The 19,887-nt window shown below is 35.0% G+C and overlaps 1 protein-coding gene across 1 annotated transcript; it reads left to right on the plus strand.

Moving 5' to 3' along the window:
* Nucleotides 1–9,923: 9,923 nt before the first annotated feature.
* On the plus strand, nt 9,924–14,155 carry LOC138328000 (long-chain-fatty-acid--CoA ligase FadD13-like). The gene is made up of 2 exons (XM_069274551.1): nt 9,924–10,012; nt 11,936–14,155. Exons 1-2 carry the CDS (start codon nt 9,926–9,928, stop codon nt 13,610–13,612), a joined length of 1,764 nt encoding a protein of 587 aa, XP_069130652.1. The 5' UTR covers nt 9,924–9,925; the 3' UTR covers nt 13,613–14,155.
* The last annotated feature ends 5,732 nt before the right edge of the window (nt 14,156–19,887 follow it).

Consider the following 19,887-nt stretch of genomic DNA (forward strand, 5'->3'; position numbering starts at 1 on the left):
TAACACAATGTGCATTCAATTGAATATGAACGTACGTACAAGACGCCTAAGGATATATTTTGCAATGCAATTAAACCTTTAACAGTGTTACGTGTGCTAACCAACGGCCACAAACGTTCCTTCTGCTCGATTAAATTACATGGAATCAAATTTAAAATTGCAGTCAAACAAGGTTTGATGTTGCAAACTCGAAAACACTGAACCCACGTAACAGTCAATTCCTGTGCATTACACCAACATTACAACAACATGCCACTCACTGAAAACACTTAAGTGATTCGATTGTCTTAAGGTCTCCTTCCAGGTCCTCGATATTAATTCAATCAAGACTATCAAAGATTAATGGGACTCTATTAATAAAAACTTCATTGTATAAAGTGGTCCAGAATTTCTGTCGACGAAGGCATCTTTTTTTACCAGCAATATCATGTTAAAACATTCAAGTCAAGATAATAGAATTGATCTGATAGTCAATTGCTGTTCTAGGACATTGATTTAGAGCTCTAACGACCCTTTCGAAAGGTCATTAAAGTGAAATACTTTTAAAATGTTTTATTTTGAAATTGCTATTGTTTGCCACTTTCATTCATGTCGTAATGACAACGGTCATCACGAGTAACTTGATTTCCGCCTTCAGACCAAAACAAACTATATGATGTTCCTTCTTTTAAAAATGCATTTGGTATAACGGGATTAGAATCGTTTAATTGAACAAAGCATATCAGCGATTATTTGATATTAGTTTGATAGTTTGTTACGAACATATAAAACGCCAACTATTTATATTTTTCACCCATGGAGCACGCTGTTCTTCATTATAGCTTTTTTCTGTTTTATAGTCAAAAAACTAATGCATGAAACAGATATATTGTTTGTATACATATACACCTAAGAACGACAAAATCTTAACCACCTTAATATTTTCTTGTTACTATTGGCATCCACACCTTAACTTGTTCATCAGAGATCAGCATACCATTATCCATCTGATATTGTATTTAGATAGCACTACAATTTGTTCAGATTATACTACAAGAAACACTTATGTTCAATACCTGATTATAAATAAATTATTTTAAAGATATCAGTTGGTAGTAATCGGAGCATAATTAGCTTAGAACGAAATGCTTACAGTCCCACCCTTTCGGATCGTGTTTCTATAATTGAACAAAAAATAAGAGAAGAAAAAAAGTGTTTCTCATCAATTGCACGTCTGTATTTTGCAACAAATAAGACAGTGTTTACTATACAATAATAAAAACAGTTGAAAGTGACATGGAATCCTCGTGATTTCAGACTGACTTCCTCTCCTCAACGAGCGAGTTCGACGCCCTACAGCGAGATCATGTTGTGCATTATAGTCAATTACGATAACATGAGTCGCCAAGTATATCCTGTCACTTATGATGTGCATTATCGTGCAGACGCTTGTATATGTAAGGGGACACCTAATTGGTGCTCCACTACTGGGCTAATCCAATCAGACACTTTATCTCAAATTACATTTCATGTGAGACATTCTAAAACGCATAACGTTATAATGAATAGTCTACGAAATTGTACAAATATTGTAAGAAGTTATGCAACCACAGTTTCCTAGTATAAAACTACACAAACATTGAGTCAAAGCATTATTCTATTATTACCATTTATACAGCACCGCCGAATCCAATAAGTGGTCGATCCTGACTCTTATGTTTGAACGCTGTTCAATTGTTCAGGATATAAAATATCAACCGGAAAAATATAAACGAAATACACCTAGCACTAATAGCATAGAAACAAAGTAAAGTAACGTATACTAACGAAGTGTAACATTAACAGTTATCCATTATTCAAAAGAAAAAAAGTCAAATTTAGTCTCAGATCATAAAAAATACTCCATATCAAGCCTAAACGATAGACTACAAACGTTCATAGAAGAATAACATGACGTTTCAAGTGCCACAATGAAACAGACATATCTCTGAGGCTGACGCTAAGTTACCCAAAGACCAAAATCAAAAAAAGGAATAGATTTGTTTTCTTACTCACATACCACCTCAAAGAACAATCTAGGAAAGAGAGTATTGTCAGCGAGAAATTGTGAAAAGCAATTATTTTCTGCCCTCAATTTTTAATCGATTTCATAAGTTTTTATCAGAAATTTTGGTATCATATTGATGCTATGATCTCATATTTATGCGTTTTAGTGATTGTTTGTCCAACATGAATTCTATAACACATTTTATTGATAATTTGTATCTTGGTGCCATGTCATTTCGTTGTTATACTATTCTTAGCTCAATTCAAAGTACATGTTATGATTTTGATTTTAATCAAATATAATATCTAGTAGTCTTAGAAGAGAAAAAATGACAGCATTACATGTCAATAACAACCCTTCAAAGAATTACGGAACATTAAGATAAATTCTACATTGGCATAGAAGGTATTTATTTGTGTATGCTTCAACATTGAATCACTGTTTTCACATTCTGTCCGTTTTAACCAATGCCCTAGTTTCTTACACGGATTCTAAATCATGAAAAGTTAATATAGATAATGATATCGATTATAATCCTACTTTTATATATAATATGCTTTAATGGCTATATCTGTTAAATACTTGATATTGGAGTACTGTAATGCCAATGAATTACCATTTCAGATTTTCTGATGTACATGCTTCACTTTTGTCGCCACACCACGTGAGAATTACTAACCTATTTCCCTTGCTACAGCGTAATTGTCAGAGAATGCAATTAAAATCTGTTGATTACAGTTCGTAAGAAAGGGACATGACTTGTTTCTCCAATGGTGACTATAATTGCGGCCTTATACGTCGCGTTAAATGAGATTATTCTCCCTGAAATGGCGGAATCTGAAGGTAAGAATAAATATTCAGGCTCCAGACAGATTCATATGCGTTTCAAAGTCGTGTTATTATTATAAAAGTCTTACAAATTCATGTTTTTGTTACAAAGTTCTACTTCAAAGTCGTGTTATTATTACCAAATTCTTTTTCCTTGGTCGACAAATCATATGATTATGAGATTTATTGGCTTATATAGACATTTCACAAATCCCAGCACTATTTATGACGAAGTGATTTGATCTCGGGTCCCCCCATGATCGTAACTGAAAGTATATGATGCCTATGTTGCCTACACTAATCTGTTTTATTGGCGACAGGCTTCTGATCACCTTCACAACTTTCAAGGCTGCCATGTGAATAATTATATACGACAATGTGTACAGACTGCCAACAGTTTGGCAGGCATGTTCTATTTCTGTATTACTTCTTAAAGTCATTTTCTGAGCTAGACAATTTCATACTCTCTATCTGTGGCAATGTGGTGATTGTGACGTCTTCGCCAAAATGATTCTTTAGTACCACAACTTCCTTTGATAAAGTGATAAAGGTTACCATGTGCCTCTTAGAAAGCAAAAGATCTTCATCTTTTACATAATAAAATTTAAATGTTGTTTTCGTGTTCGTTTTAACGGTACAATTAAACTATAAAACGCTAAATATTACCCTTGAATTGCTTCCTTATTGTTCATCCTTAAATCTATTTCTTTGTTACTGTAACACAAACCAAGAAACAATTGAGGTGGTGGAGCGGGAAGAGGTTATTTGCATGATACAAGCGCATTTGATAAAATGAAACTATCAAACGCTTTAAACCTAGACCGTTCTTCTTAGTGGTAGGAATTTTAAAAATGTCAAAATTATATTGTGTTTTTAAAGCAAAACAGAACAAATGAAAGTTTCTTATTTATTTAGCTTCATCAATGACGCTCTCAATATATTAATCAATCACTGACATGGTTTTCTTCACATTATATATGGACATGTAAAATTTGGATCAATTCATCTTTTAAAATAACATGAACTTGAACGAGGTAAACAATTCTAATTTGATGTCTTAAAATCCGATGAAATCACTTTTATCAATATAACTACTTTTATCAATATGCCTAATTAGTTGTGAGTATAATGAAGTAGATAGCGATAATTAAATCAAATAATTAACTTTAAACATTACTAGCTTAAATATAGATGTTGTCTAATCTCTGTTGGATAGATGTGTTCTCTAATAAGAATACAAAACCTTCCTATACGATTTAAAGCGACATATGTCGCATTGTAATATTGTTCGTAATGTAATATCTTTGGTAAAAAATCATGGCAGAAAATCTATACAAATACGTTCAATTTCAGTATGGTATGATGCTATGCCTTGTGGCTAGGAAAACAATCGGGCTTTCTTAATGAAATTGACCTTCCTCTGTATTCACCCTAGCATTCTGATAGATCGAATATTGAATAAAACATCATTTCGTTACAGTACATGGCCTACTTTAAATGATATAATAATTCAAATAATAATTACACTTTACGTGTAAAACAAAAACGTGTATTCCTCATTTGATTAAATGGTCCACCTCTGTCCAATGTTTATGACAGAGGGTAATGCTCCAGCTGAGTCTATGTAAGTGATGTCAAGTGTTTGATACAACACAGTGCCCTTCCTCGTCGTACTGAACGATAAAGGCGTGTCAAACACGACACAGTTAATGGCTTCGTAAGACATATACCGTACATTCCAATATGGTATGTTTCACATCACAATTTAATGACAACAAAAAACATTAGTATCCAGAGAATAAATTTCTGTGAACAGGTATTACCATAACTCAGTTATTTAATTTAAAATTAAATTAAAATTCATGCCGCTTTGGATACGATGGTCCTGACTTTGAATACGCATTGCTTAAGATGCATAATTTATCTATTTATTTATTTTTCAAAATAAAATTTTATTAAAAAAATATAGTATATTACATAGCATTAAGTGTTCTAACACGGAATTTAATTCCTTCAACACACAACCGTACAGGTTTTGTCATACTTTAAAACTTTAAAGGTTTTTAATACAAAAATGACATACTCAATACACATAGATGCATAAATCACACTATTTCACGCATACAATACACTGCATACTTACAAATATTATTTACATAATCTTAATTCGCTATTCATTTTACATAAGATTCTTAACTTATATTTTTCATCATAACTTTTGTTAGGGGGAAGGTTGTCATTTTTTCACAGACCATACCAAATATGTTGAGGTTATTATAAATAAGATTAAAAGGAATTTACCCTTTCACTTAAATAACAAAGACTTCATACAAAATATTTCTGAGTGATCTTTCACATTTTTGAAAGCAATCAATGTCTAGGCAAAATTAATACAATAAGTAGAGTAGGCCTGGTTACCCTGCCTTTAGTGATAAGAATGGACATCATATTTAACTCATGGTTATTTAGGAGTATCACTACTGTAAAACACTTTTATTTCAGTGTTAACAATATTTCGTCTCATTGTTAATTTCAAGATATTAGTGAAAACATCAATTTGAATTTAAGGGTCCTTACAGACAAACGTGCATCCAGTTGTATTTTCATACTTTTTTTCGCGGAATATTTGTATTTGCGTTCAAACTCTCACATAACTCTTGCGAAAATAGAGTGATTTGCAGAATTTTCCCCCGAACCATTATTTTACTCATATTTAACTAGATTTGCAACATATTGATGGGCAGGTAAACTAATCATTGATCGCTCATACTGCCGAAGCACTTGGTTCTCCTGAACACATTCTGATCTGAGAGTTACTTTCGGAGTGACACGAAGTAATTCTGGTAGATCAGAATAGACTTTTTGCAATGTGTTGATTCCATCAGCTGTAATGATTTACTAATTGTAACCAATTGAATATGCGTGTTTTGCCGAGTCAAACGAAATTAAAAGGCATTCTTCATATTTATAATCAGTGATTATTTATACAATGCGATGACATTTGTGTTACTATGACAATATCGTGGCGACATGTTTCTATACAGAGGACGGTAGTGACGTGAACACTTGGTTTAGGCTTATGCTCTTTGTAACCGTCTCCAGCCGCCATAAAATTGGGTTCTACGAATTGTCACACGAGTTGTGTAAATGACAGGCCCCTAGAGGATATATACCTTTTACTTTATCGTGAGAATTATACTATGTCTGTAGCACGCCATTCGCTGTACCTCTGTCATTGTTCTCTCGGGTCTGATCTGTACTGTTACCATAAAAGAATGTTGGCCTGAAAGGAATGATGTCAGTGTTGCACCGTTGTGACCCGTCACAAGAGACTAAAAGAACCACGCTGATAAAGTGGGCAGAGCTGTTGCCGTTCGTTGTTTGTTGCTTGTGAGACAAAAGAAGGTGAGATACATCTGTAACGACTTGTTTTGCTACGACCGTAGTCATTAGCATAGAGTAAGAATGATACAATTAATTTGTTTTGCTCTGGGTTCGACTGCCGCGTTAGCTTGCAGATTCCTATGTCTCGCTACAATATTCAAAGGTACTAGTGAGTATGGACAATGGACGACATCAAATTCATTTTATAGTTTGTGTTAAGGCGACAACAAGAAAATACCCGCGTGGCTCAGTGGGAAGTAGTGTGTAATGGACAGTTTTGCTGCTAATATTCTCACGTTTTCGCTATCAGAATTAACTCCAACCTATTAATGAAAGACCAAGCACGTGGCGCTACACACCGGGCCGATTATCGATAGCTTAACCTCCAATTTCACAAACACCGTTCTCCAGCGAAGATTCTCAAAATATCTCCTTAACGGGTAACCCCGAAACTCAACACAGGAGGTTCCCACTCTTTTCCAGCCTACCAACGGCTCTCAACACAAGAGTGAAGACTTTTAATTACTATTGAAACCCGTCTAAAAGCGAGACATGCCAAGTCCAACATTGCACAATTTCACAAGTATTTCAAACTCAAAAATATAGCGAAAATATCGACTGACAGCGAAAAATACACACACAGTAATGTTAATGCATTTCCATCCTATACGATAACAGCAAATTAGGGAAAGGATGGGCGACAAATATATAAAAATTACATAGGATTCAAAAACACAACCCTCACCTCTCAAGGCCCGGTAGAAAACTGAAAATCTCGGCGCAGTCCCGAGATTTCGTGCCCAGCCAATTCCCGCCAAAGTCTCGGTTAATATAATTTCCGGAAAATATAGCAACGAAGCGCACCGCAGCTTCGTTACACATCTAACAATCAAAGTATTGAAAGTACTGCAGGGGTTGGATAACATTTAACAAAAAATAGCATTTCTTAATAAGAGGCCTATAGGGCTTGCATATATCGATCACATAAGAGTGTAGAACAGAAAGGATATGATATCTTACAGACATTATTCTTTCATGAAATTATATCAAAGACATATTATGATATAAGGCTGGGAAGGCCTATATCTCCAAGACATTTGTTATGACGACGCATTCTGTATAAAGATGTCGAGATAATACCAATTCTGTTTGGATGGTTATCATCTAAACAGTAGGGAAAATTCCAAGAATAGAGTGTATTCTCGGATAATTAACCAGAGATCGAGTTCAAATATTAAAAAGCAGGTCAAGAACAATAACAAAAGCGTAAGTATTTGTTTATCATTCAGGTAAATTCTGATAAAATACGTGTCAGAAATCGAAACTTCTACAAATGCCATAATGTTGTTAAGATATTGCAAACAAATCGTATTATGAAAGACGTCCTATGTCCCTGCTTGTTGACTACACTGTGAACGTGTACGCGGTTGGTAAAGAAGTAACGTAGAATAAGAGGTACCTACAGAAAGACGAGTCCTATTATAAGACTCTTTCATAAGCGGCTAATTGCCTATAATAATATAGGCTAGTTTAGCGGACTATTTCGAGACCGGCTTACTTCTGTAACCTTTTATCGGTGTACATAAAGTACATAGTCATTACATCAACAAATTTGAAGTAACGGACAAGTATGCTCAGCCGTCAGTATTTTATTTATATATGTACACATGTATCTTTGAACATAAAATAACAACAACTCCTATGACGTTATGACAATTTTATATCAACCACACTGATTCTTGAGATAATGTCCCTGAAATCAATCCAAGGCTTACATTTAATTGCAGTTAATTTCCAAAACCTGCATATTTTAAAGATTGTGAGCAAACCTATGCTTACTTTTATCCGGTCTATTTTCGGTTCAAATTGATTATCGAGATTTAAAGGTATATGGCATGTGAGGTATTTACTTAATTTTATGCATTTTACTACATGAAAGGACTTATCAATGGAAAGAAACTCTCAGTAGATTTTGATAAATTGTCATGATCATAGAATTAATTAGCAATGATTAAATTTATATTTTCAATCACACTGAAGTTTAAATATGCTCCACTACTTACAGAGCATTAACGGTACTCATCATTTGAACAATAATTAGTGTTTAGCATTTATTGGACATAGAAATAATGATAAATGGTGGTACCACTGTAAGGCAAATAACTTTTGTAACAGAAGAAAAAAAAATTAATTTATCAACTCCTCTTTTAGATAGAGAAACATACCATTTTCCAGCAGTGTTGCATCTTTATAAATAAGTTAACTGCAATAAGTCAATTTTATAACAGAAAAAAAAAATCATTATTTTAAAAACAACCAAACGGGCGTAATGAAAGCACTATCATGGCCCTGTGCTTTATGCTATCTGTTATAGAATAATATCCAACATATATAATTGTCAAGTTTGTTTTACATCTAAAAAGTAATTCTGTATTTATGTATTAAAACCTATTTTTATCTATTCATACTTTTACTATAACAAGTACATAATTAAAATTCTATGTTCATTATCTACTCCGTAAACTCTACTCCGTAAACTCGTTCATACTGAGTTTACGGAGAAGAACTCTACTCCGTAAACTCGTTCATACTGAGTTTACGGAGAAGATAATGAAAATTGAATTTTGATTAAATTGATATATCAGAAAACTGTCAGTATATCAATCTGAAAACTGAGTCGATGAATACAGGTAATTATATGGTTATTATATACTATAGTTACATTTACTTCTTCTATATAAACTAACACATCCGATGTGTTCTTTATCCGACCACCAATGGTGGTCATTGAACATGACCATATTCACTGTATGGCAGATATAAATATACTGATTTTCGGAAGGACTACGAAAAATGCAATTTCAGCTCTTATTTGTACTTGTAAAATTAAAACCTATGCATTGCAATCATTGTAATTCTCAAAATGTTGGTAATTGTTTGGTGGTGAACAAAATATCAAAAGCGCTATCTGATTCATGAGTATGAAATTTACGGCACATAAAATTATTACAATTACTCTGCTGGGATACTGATTCCTCTATACGTTTTAAGTGTCTCTGTGCGATATGGCATTTTAATTTGGACTATGGTTAAATTTCTAATACAACTTATTGTAATTGGATATGCTAGAACACCCAATGTATGTTACACACCAATGCTTGACAAAAATATTGACAATCAGTGCTTAAGTAACACCAGCCTTACAAAATGTTGTGACAAATATAGTGTTTACACCTAAGATAAAAACGTCTTATTCTTGAGATAATTTCCCTGAATCAAAGACATACATTTAATTAAATGTTTATTTTCAAAACAGGCATACTTTCAAGATCAATTTTATTGTAAGAACGCCAACGCTTACTTCCAACCGGTCTATTTTCGATTCAGATTGATTATTGAGATGTTATGGTATAGAATGAACCGTCTGATTAAAGGGAAGTAACTCTCAATATGTTTCATCATAGGCATACATAAACACATACACTGTATACTTACAAACCAAATACACTTGGCATTTGTGATTTCGAATTAATTATCATTGAATGAATGAATTTGATCTTTAAGGGCACTGCGGTTTAAATACGTGGACTGCAATAATTCATTTTTATACCAGAAACGAATCTTTATTTTAAAACCAACACCTCGCCGGCGTTATAAATTCGCTATCATGTACCGGGGTGAACCTCTATGTTACCTATACAGCATAGTATTCAACATATATATAATTGTTATACATCTAAATCTATAACACTTTATCTTTCTCGTGGACAGCAGGTAAGCGATCAGATCGGTACTTCTGTAGTTATTTATCAAGATTTATTTTATTTAGTTATACTTTTGTTATAACTAGTACATAGTAGCAATTTAATTAAAATTCAATGTTCATTATCTACTCCGTAAACTCGTTCATACTGAGTTTACGGAGAAAATAATGAACATTGAATTTGTAATTATATGTTTATTAAATGCAATATAGTTACTTTTACTATCAGTACAATTGTATTGTTTAAAACATCTTTAATACACAATTTTCTTTAGTAAACGGTAACAACTTCACAGCATAGACACAAAAATGCATTATGTGACTATTGTATCTAAGATCAAAATATTTGTCAACGTTAATATGAAAATTTTCTACACAATTCTGGAAATTATACAGAACATAGATTTCATAGAAACAATGTTTAAAGACACGTGTACCGTAATTTTCATAATCACGAATCAAAAACATCAAAATGTAAAAAAAAAAAAAAACAAAAAAAAAACATGTTAGTTACCACCGCACTAGATCAGAATTACATAATTAGCATAGGATTTAGTTCTACAAAATAATGTAAGAATTCGAAATGAATACCAGCAGTGCTGCCAGAAAATCATGTTTACGTCTACAATACATTGAAATGAGAACATATGGTCAACCTTAGAAGCCACACTGTGGACTAAAATTTTATTTCACATTTTTACACCGATATTGGTAATATTAAGTCATTTCTTCTGATGTGTTTTCATTTATACATGAATAAAACATAAAAAACCAGAACTATTACAGTGAATACATTCTGTGTTGTAGCCAATACCTATACAGCATCAAACATTTTTGTCCGTGACGTTTTCACTGCTTAATTGATGAAAACTGATGGTTTCCAATAGATTATTGATGAAAATCATTGTCCCCCAGTTATGGCACATATAACTTGGATGGTTTAATATCTAATTTTATTGTACTCATGTGTTCGGGAAGAGCTACCTTTCTCTGCGTCATCGATAATAAACGTAATACATTGCTATCAGAGGACATAAAACGATGCATGGCTCGGTCAGGTCACACATCATAAGTTGAGAATCGGAAGGTGAATGTAATGCCAGGAAAGAAACGGTTGGACAATTTATTTACAAAAAATAACAGGAACCAGTTAGTGATTTCTAGTATGAATAAAACAAAATAAATGGTGGATGACAAATATAACTTTTAACGTTCTTAGATCAGCAAGGGCTGAAGAGCTATTCCTAACTCTCCGTTCTGTTCTCAATTGCCTTACAGCTGGTTGTCGACGTCATTTACAGAACATGACCAGATGTAAAAACATAATCTCATTACTGACATTAAAGTTATATGTACAGTAACTAGGCGAACAGTATTATCATTCAAGTAATTTATTGAATACTATCAAGTTTCACATGAAAGCTACGAAAGTCATTCAAACGGATTGACAAACATGAATGATGCCTTATAGACATTAGTTACAACACATACTTTATGCACAGTAAAAATCTTGTTTTTATGCCTTATGAGTAACACACATACATAAATATCTTAACAATGCTCTTTACAATTTTACAATACTAACAATGATAAAAAAACACAACTTGACTTCACAATCTGATTGTATGTACTTATTTCACTGCACAGTATATATAAATATATCAATGTTTGCCAGTACTACTAAAACCATTTCAGTTCCTATTTGTTCTTATGGAATTAAAATCTAGGCATTGATTCGTGAGTATGAAAATTATGGCATTGATTCGTGAGTATGAAAATTATGGTACATATATAATACTCTTCTGGGATACTGATTCAATTATACATTTTCAGAGTCCCTGTACGTCATTAATTCATTAAAGCAATAATGTATAAGTCATGTTTCAACTATGTTATTGACAGCAGTATGGTTAACCAGACATATTTGTTTTCAGAATTACGATCACTGTATCCTAATTATGGCAGAACAACTAAGCTATCTTTCCTGTCCGAATCCTGTGCCCCTCCAGTACAAGACAATCCTCGACATAGTGCAGGAGCATACGCAGAGAAATCCTGATAAAGAAATCTGCGTTGAAAGGGGTCTAGGCAAAGGAAGAAGATCACTGACGTATTCTGAACTTCTGAACAGGTCAACGTATATCGCAAAATACCTTATTACAAAGGGAGTCAAACCTGGTGACACCGTCGCTTTAATAGGGTCAAATTCGCTAGAGTGGATCATTGGGGAGTTCGCCATCTTCTCAACAGGAGCTGTGGCAGTCCAGATGTACAAAACATCAGAGTCGTTTGCGGAGACTTCCAAAATATTAGAATCCATCAGATGTAATGTAATCCTCATCGATGTGGGCTCAGATGACCAGTACATGTTAGACATGGTGGAATACGTCAATAGTAAAGGGGCAGCAAAGATTGCTTTGAATATTCTCTTGCTAAAACAGTCGACACCTTCATCGCCATTCCCTTCGCTTGCCGATGTTACTCTCACACTCGAAGAAGAAGAGTTGTCGTTGCCCAAAGTGCAGCCAGAAAGTACAGCATTTATTCTCCTTACTTCTGGATCAACCGGAATTTCAAAAATGGTTGAGCACACGCATTTTTCAGTTGTCAATGCTCGGTACCTGGAAGTTATTGGATCAGCGAGCGATCGACGGGATGAAACATGTTACAACGACCGACCATTCTGCTGGATTGTTGGAACACCCATGTTCAATATCATGACTGCCAACAAACGAGTGTTCACAGTTACTGAAGTGGCCTTGAAGAAAGATAACATCCTGTCTGTTTGGAATATCATTAAGGAGGAGCAGTGTACTACAGCATTATTGCTTCCTTATACATTGATCGATATCCTGGAAAACATGGATAGAATTGTAGAACAGGGATATAAAATGTATGCCATCACCACCGGAGGACAAAGCGTTGGAAGACATATCACTGAAATCATCGGTAAATGCACGGAGAAACTGATCATGGTTTACGGGTCGTCTGAAACAGGAGGAGTATCTTTCACAGCACTTACACCGGATACATACGAAGAAGGTTATATTGGTGAGCTGATTCCAGGATATGAGGTCAAAATTACCGGACCCGGAGGAAACACTCATTTCCGTGGAGAATTAGGAGACATCCTAGTAAGGTCGAGGTCGATGTTGAAGTCCTATCGGAATTCTCCGGAACTAAACGCAGCATCCTTTACTGATGACGGCTGGTTCCGTAGTGGGGACATTGGATTTATATCACCGGAAGGCAAGCTTTTCTTGAGAGGCAAATCCAGGGACGTCATAAAACGAGGAGGTATGAAGGTTTTGATCAGTGTAGTGGAGGCAGCTATCTCCAACTTCCCGGAGATCAAGGATGTGGCTGTGGTGCCTGTACCAGACAAACGGCTCCTTGAGGAAGTGTGTGCCTGTTATATACTGAACAATGATGTACATACGACGGAAGCTGAACTGGACAGGAAATGTAGGAAAATTCTCGGCAGTAATGTTTTGGGAAACTCGCCTACTTTCTTTCTCCGATTTGATTCATTTCCAAAACTAAGAAACGGTAAAACTGACAAAATCATTTTAAAAGTTTTAGCCCTAGAAAAGTTAAATGTCAAAGACTGACAGTTGCGAGTACGGCATCTATATAGTCATAAGTAGCCAAGACTTGTATTTCTCTCCTTATGTATCATCAATTTAATCGGAATACTATCTACTTTATCTGATCTAACGCTTGAACGCAATGTGCTAGTGTTACTCGATTACTATGACTTCATAATCCAAAAAGATATTAGATATTTAGAATATTGCTAATTGGCCCCGACAATCGAATTTAATTGAGTTATGTTGCAATCGATCTTATCCAATAGTTCAGTTTTGCCAGTAATTGTTCCACTTTTGAAATATCCAGCGAAATCGTTCTGTGAAGGTGATATCATATTACTAGATATAGTTATTTCGGTCCATGGACAAATAACCTCAGATATGGAAATTATAGGAATGAGTATAACATAAGAAATTAAATTATAGAAACATAAATGAGGAAAAGTTTATCCAAGACCTGTAGTGTTTGCTGTACACGAAAAAATAAGCTATCATTGCTTTTAGACGTCGCATGCAGATAAAGCTCTAATTCCGCATTCATAATTAATAAATTCATAAATTATTTGATGCATTTCTCTACTTTTTATTATCATTATTTTTTGTAATGAAAGACCGACAACTACATCGATATCAAATCCAAAACTATGAAGGGCAATAAGGAATTTGCATAAAACGTCAGAAGAATATGTTAAAGTTTCCATGTATAATTATATATACAGTTTTTCAGGGTAAGTATTAGTGAAATATCATTACGGTTACTAACGGCGAGATGTGTATGATGTAGATGACGTGTAAGACTTGGATAAAAAGTGATGGAGTAAACGACTTGATAAAATGGATGAAGTTCTAAACTTTATTAAGCCAGTGAACCCAAGGTACATACGTTAACAACACAGTATACACTCAAATCGTTCATTTACAATTCATCTTCACAAAGTAACGGCACCTACATTAAATTCTAAAACTACCGGGAAACATGTAAAGCGTGCACCTCTTTTTACACGGCTTGATAATTGATATTCATTAACTCCCAAATTGTTAACCAATCCTAACCTTAAACCTTATGCACGTGCCCACCATCATGCCTAAGACGACAATGCGGCACTGACCAAAATCATATAGTTTACAAGTAGTGGGCATCTAGGTAGGGATGTTTGTTTGACTTTCGGTGTCTCTCTAGAAGGCAAAGATCGACCTATTTGTGCGAGATGCGTGAACCTATACCAAACAACAATTACTTGCTTTACAGATCACTCAAAGGCCTCCTTTTTTGATTAAAGCAAATTGACTTGACTTAAATTATGTTCACTATAAACACATCAACATTCTTATGAAACAATCTAATTGAGCGTGAGCAAACTTTTGTTGCCTTCTCAGAAAAAACCTGAGACAACATAACAATATCATAGCACACGGTAGATAACACAAACAAATACAAAATACGTTTATTCGAGAACTTTGTTTGCTTTCTACAATTCTTGCATCTCCAAATTAGTGTGTATCATTTATGTACAATTGATAGCAACATTCTATTAAAATTAAATGCATTGAGGAAAACCATTATGTAAACAAGTGTCGATTTTCGGACAAATGAGTCATGTAACACACATTAATGTTACAACACACTGTGTATATTATACAATTAGCTAAGAAGTTTTAATTCTTCATGGAAGTATAAGGCGGGCAAAAGCAACGGTCGTTATACACCCTTCTATAGGTCAGATATTTCGTTATATTTAGATCATGCAAAGAAAACAAAAACAATATTTATGCTTTAAATTGGGTCACAGCTTTAATACTAAGCATGAGGTATACCGACCCTAAATAGAGTTTATGGCAAACCTCCAACAAACAAAAAATTCAATTAAGATTAACCAACAGACCCTTGGAAACACGTCTGAAGATTCACAAATGCAAATTGACAAATTGGCAAAAAATGAATGCAAGATTGTCAAATCGGCAAACAAATCAATGCTAGATTGCCAAATCGGCAAATAATTAATGCGAAATCCGCAAATACAAGAATAAATTCTAAATTATATAATTATATATTCAGTCAATAAATCAATCGATGATGATCACTAAAGTTATCACTGTCCATGTACTAATGTACCAACTTCAGATTCAATATATTAATATGGTAGGTGTCGCACCACCCGCCCACAGGTGTCGCAAAAGAAGCTGTGACGATTTGTTGATGGGACTCTGCAACAGAAAACAATATTAGCGCAGAACAAGTTTTGTTTTATTATTATCATACTAGGGAGGGAGGGAGGGATTTAAGCCGAAACATTTACCACTTTGATTAATCGGATGATAGGCTGCCTCCCTTCATCAGGCATTACCGGAAGTGTGGTCAGGAGCAGAAGATAACTCGTGTATTACATTACGGTCCCACGTTACAAATATAAAAGAAAGTAGCCCAATGTGTTTGCATGCCTACTGATAGCTTGCTCTATGGTTTATGGGCATAAATCGTGTAATCACCGATAATACGAAGAAAACAAACACGATATTTTTGGTTTAAATTTGGTCACACCTTTATCTATAAGCATGAGAAATATCGACCCTAAATAGGGTATATTGCACACCTCCAATCAACAAACAGAAAACAAAAAAAGCGCAGAACGAGTTTTGTTTATTATCATAATTATTTTCGTACCAGGGAAGAAGGGAGGAATTTAAAGGTCAAATTGCATAATTGGCAAATAAATTAAAGCTAAATTGCCAAATAGGCAAACAAATCAATGCTATATTAAATTTTAAAGTATATATTCAGTCAATTAATCAATCGATGATGATCACAAAAGGTTAACACTGTCCATGATTGTTGATCATTTATCGATATAAGATACCAACTTCAAATTCAATGTATTAATATGGTAGGTGTAGCACTATCCGCCACAGGATAGAAAAAAGTTGGTTCACCGCCACAAAGTAGAGGGAATGGGGCTCGCCCAGATAAAGCATGTGGCCAATGATAACAAATTTATCAATATGCAAAGGAAAGTTACAAGCCCCCCTTGAAGAGTGTTTACAAAAATGTCATTACCTAATTGAGAAAGGTGAACGCCATCTGAAAGATCAGTTCGCGAGAACTTGATGATAAATCTGGATAACTGATATAACCTCAGCCTAATTCTAGAACATGTGTAGCCATCAGCTATTGTGCCTAATTGAGCTTCCTTCATTGACTCGTTATTGTTACTGTAACGCCAGGATGGACGGGGGAGCAGTTTGGACCAGACTAACATGGTATTAGGAAGGATACTGTGGAAATAAGATAAAGTAGTCTTAATGATGAAGGTGGATGTCAATCTAGTGGCACCATATGGATTCCCCGCACACTATCATGTCTACTTATGGCATGCAGAAATGTATGCTTTATCATGGACGAGCCCAAATTCCATATGTTGATTTTGCCTACATTAATCTTGGATACTGTTAGCCTTAGGTAACTGAAGGATCAACCCTTTGCTTTAACATGTTTTGCTTCACTATGTAATTATTAAAACATTACCAAATATAACTACTCCATCGACCCCTTCGTTTTATGTCATCATCAGACACGCCATTTGTTGATGCAGCAGATGCAGCAGTTGCAGCAACAATGCGGAATGAGTGTGATTTATAACCTGAATGGTCTACGCCTAGGAAATCAATCACCTATGTAGAACTGATGTGAACTTGTATCTTGTAAGAGGTGCACAGCCAAAGTGACAAAATAATTGACCCTCGAACTTTGGACGAACTAGCAAGACAATGTTGACCTACTATACGACTTATTTGAATAAAGACAACATGACCATGCTGATCGGTTTTTGAATTGGGAAGAAAGAAATCTACAGTTTTTTCATCAATGAACGATATATTTTCAAACTGAAGCCCGTGACTTATAGTAAGCTCCCCAATGCGCAGAAAGGCGTGGAAAGCTAATGAAAAAGCTGACTTAAATAATTTCGCCTCGTAAGTGGAAAGACCGACCCTGTCAAAAATGTCAATAAGCTGATTAAGCAAATCGGGTGTTTTTGGAAGTCTGGTATCTTTGGTAGGCTTCAACCTTCTCATTCCCTCCAGCATCTAACGTATAATAAAATTATCTGTAAGGTCTACATACATATGTAGTCATGAGTCTTATTATAAAATCTGAGTCATGAAATAAATCATTTAGCTGTAGAATATGCTATCCCATTGGCAGACAGGTAAGCTATAAACTGAACTAAATGGGTTAGTTGAAAGGGCAATATTTCTTGTAACTGGTAGACCACCCTAAACTCATAAAATCTAACAAGCGTCCTATTATAGGATTTTGAAGAATTCGCTGATATGGAAACAGACACAACCCTATCTACCTCACGCTCGAGTTCAGCTGCGGGAATCATTGGAGAAATAGTTCTGTGCTTCTGCTATTGGCTCCAATGCCCGAAACCTGAAAACGAGAGATGGCATCAGCGACTTTGCTATCAACTCCAGCAATGTGATTTGCCTTAGATTGAATGTTACACTGCATTGTGATAAGGAAAAGCTTCCGTCTGGAAATTCAAAACTCGCTCAGACTTATATGTTTTCTTGTTCAAAATTGTAGATAAAGTACAGTTATCAACCCAAAATATGATTTTCTTATTACTAAGGTGTGGACCCTATGTTAGTGTTGCTAGCAAAATTACAACAACTTCCAAGACATTTATGTCAGTCATGATGGAAGTACTCGCCTATGACAAAGGCCATTTAAAACAACACCATCAACCCCTCAAAAAGGCTCCACAGCCTAGCTCTGAATTGCCTGCACTGTCATTAAATAGTTCCACAGACTGACTCGACTGCCATGATGGGTCTTGAAATTTGTTGACACCGTTAAAATCCCCTAGAAATAATTAGCCAAACTTTTGCTTCCTCCTTCATCTCCTGTGTTCTACGGATGAGATGGTGGGTTAAACTGAAGATGAAATGGCCCTGCCACAAAAAAGATTGTTACTCTTTTCATGATATTTTCTTTTTAGAAACCAAAGAGCTTAGACTTGAGTTTAAGGCCAAACGTTTTTCAGATGGGACTCTGATTTTTCTCTCTTCTGTATCTATTTCTAATCCCAAAATAACAGCCTTGTAGAAGAACCTTCAGTTTTCTCATCTGCCACGGGTACCCCGAGGTGTGAACAGACATTGTTAAATGTACCCATCAAAACCTCACTTTAATTTGAGTTTACTTTCTCCCAAAATATGAAGTCATCTAGATAATCCAAACAAGACTACTATCTAACTGCCCACTCTAAAAATGAAGTTTTTTTTTTTTCAAATAAGCAACATGAAAAGGAACAGCCCATGGCCATGGGGAGACATTTGTCAATGGAATTTTGTTTTTGAAATTTTAAGCCTAATCTATCAAAATCTGATGGGTTAGCAGGAAGGAGACAAAATGCTGATTTTATGTCCTTTTTGCAATCAAACAACCTACACCTAGCCTTGAAATCCTTTCAACAACATGATTAAATAATGTGTAAGAAACTGAGCATTTCACAGGGTTAATGAAGTCATTTATACTGTTCGCTGGTGTATGAGATAAGTGAGTAATAAGACGCATCCCACCATTCTGTTTCGGGATCAAACCTATGGGAGAAATGTGAATTGTTGAAATTGGTCTACTAACAAAAGGACTAGCTTTTCTGCCCAAATCTATTTCTTTAGATATTATATGACTTAGTTCTCTGTGATTTGACACTGCAGTTGACAAGTTTCTTGCCTCAGATGTTATCCTAGAACCAGCCTTCTGGAGACGAAAACCTTCCTCAAAACCAGAGAGCAGGGTATAGGCTACCTCCGTTTTAGGATAGTCCTTAAGTAAAACTCTAAGGTAATGTACGTTGATTTGGGGCTTTCCACGAGCCCACAGTTTTTATTTTGGGGACAGAGCTTTTTCCCGAGCCGACTGCTTATTGTTCGATTGTAAGGCACGAAATCTAAAGGGGGAGCTATCATGTGGAAGCGAGACACGACACTTTATTGAAGGGGGATTCCCATTGCAACGAATGCATTTATGCTTATAATGACATTCTTGGTGAGAGTGATAACCCTTGAAGTTATAATCAAAGCACAGGAGGCAGCAGGTACATTTATGTTATGAGAGGAGCTACCTGTGTTGTGGCAGCCATTAACTGCATAGATAACAACCAAAGCTATGTGTCCATAAATCCCAAAGACGAGGAAGGGTCTCTAGGTTTGCGAAGTCGGTATTGTTCATGATACTGTTTCCAACATATACCGTTTGAATGTTAGGCCCCCCAATCTAATAGATTGCATAT

Source organism: Argopecten irradians, chromosome 7 (assembly GCF_041381155.1).
Source record: "Argopecten irradians isolate NY chromosome 7, Ai_NY, whole genome shotgun sequence".
Taxonomy (NCBI): domain Eukaryota; kingdom Metazoa; phylum Mollusca; class Bivalvia; order Pectinida; family Pectinidae; genus Argopecten; species Argopecten irradians.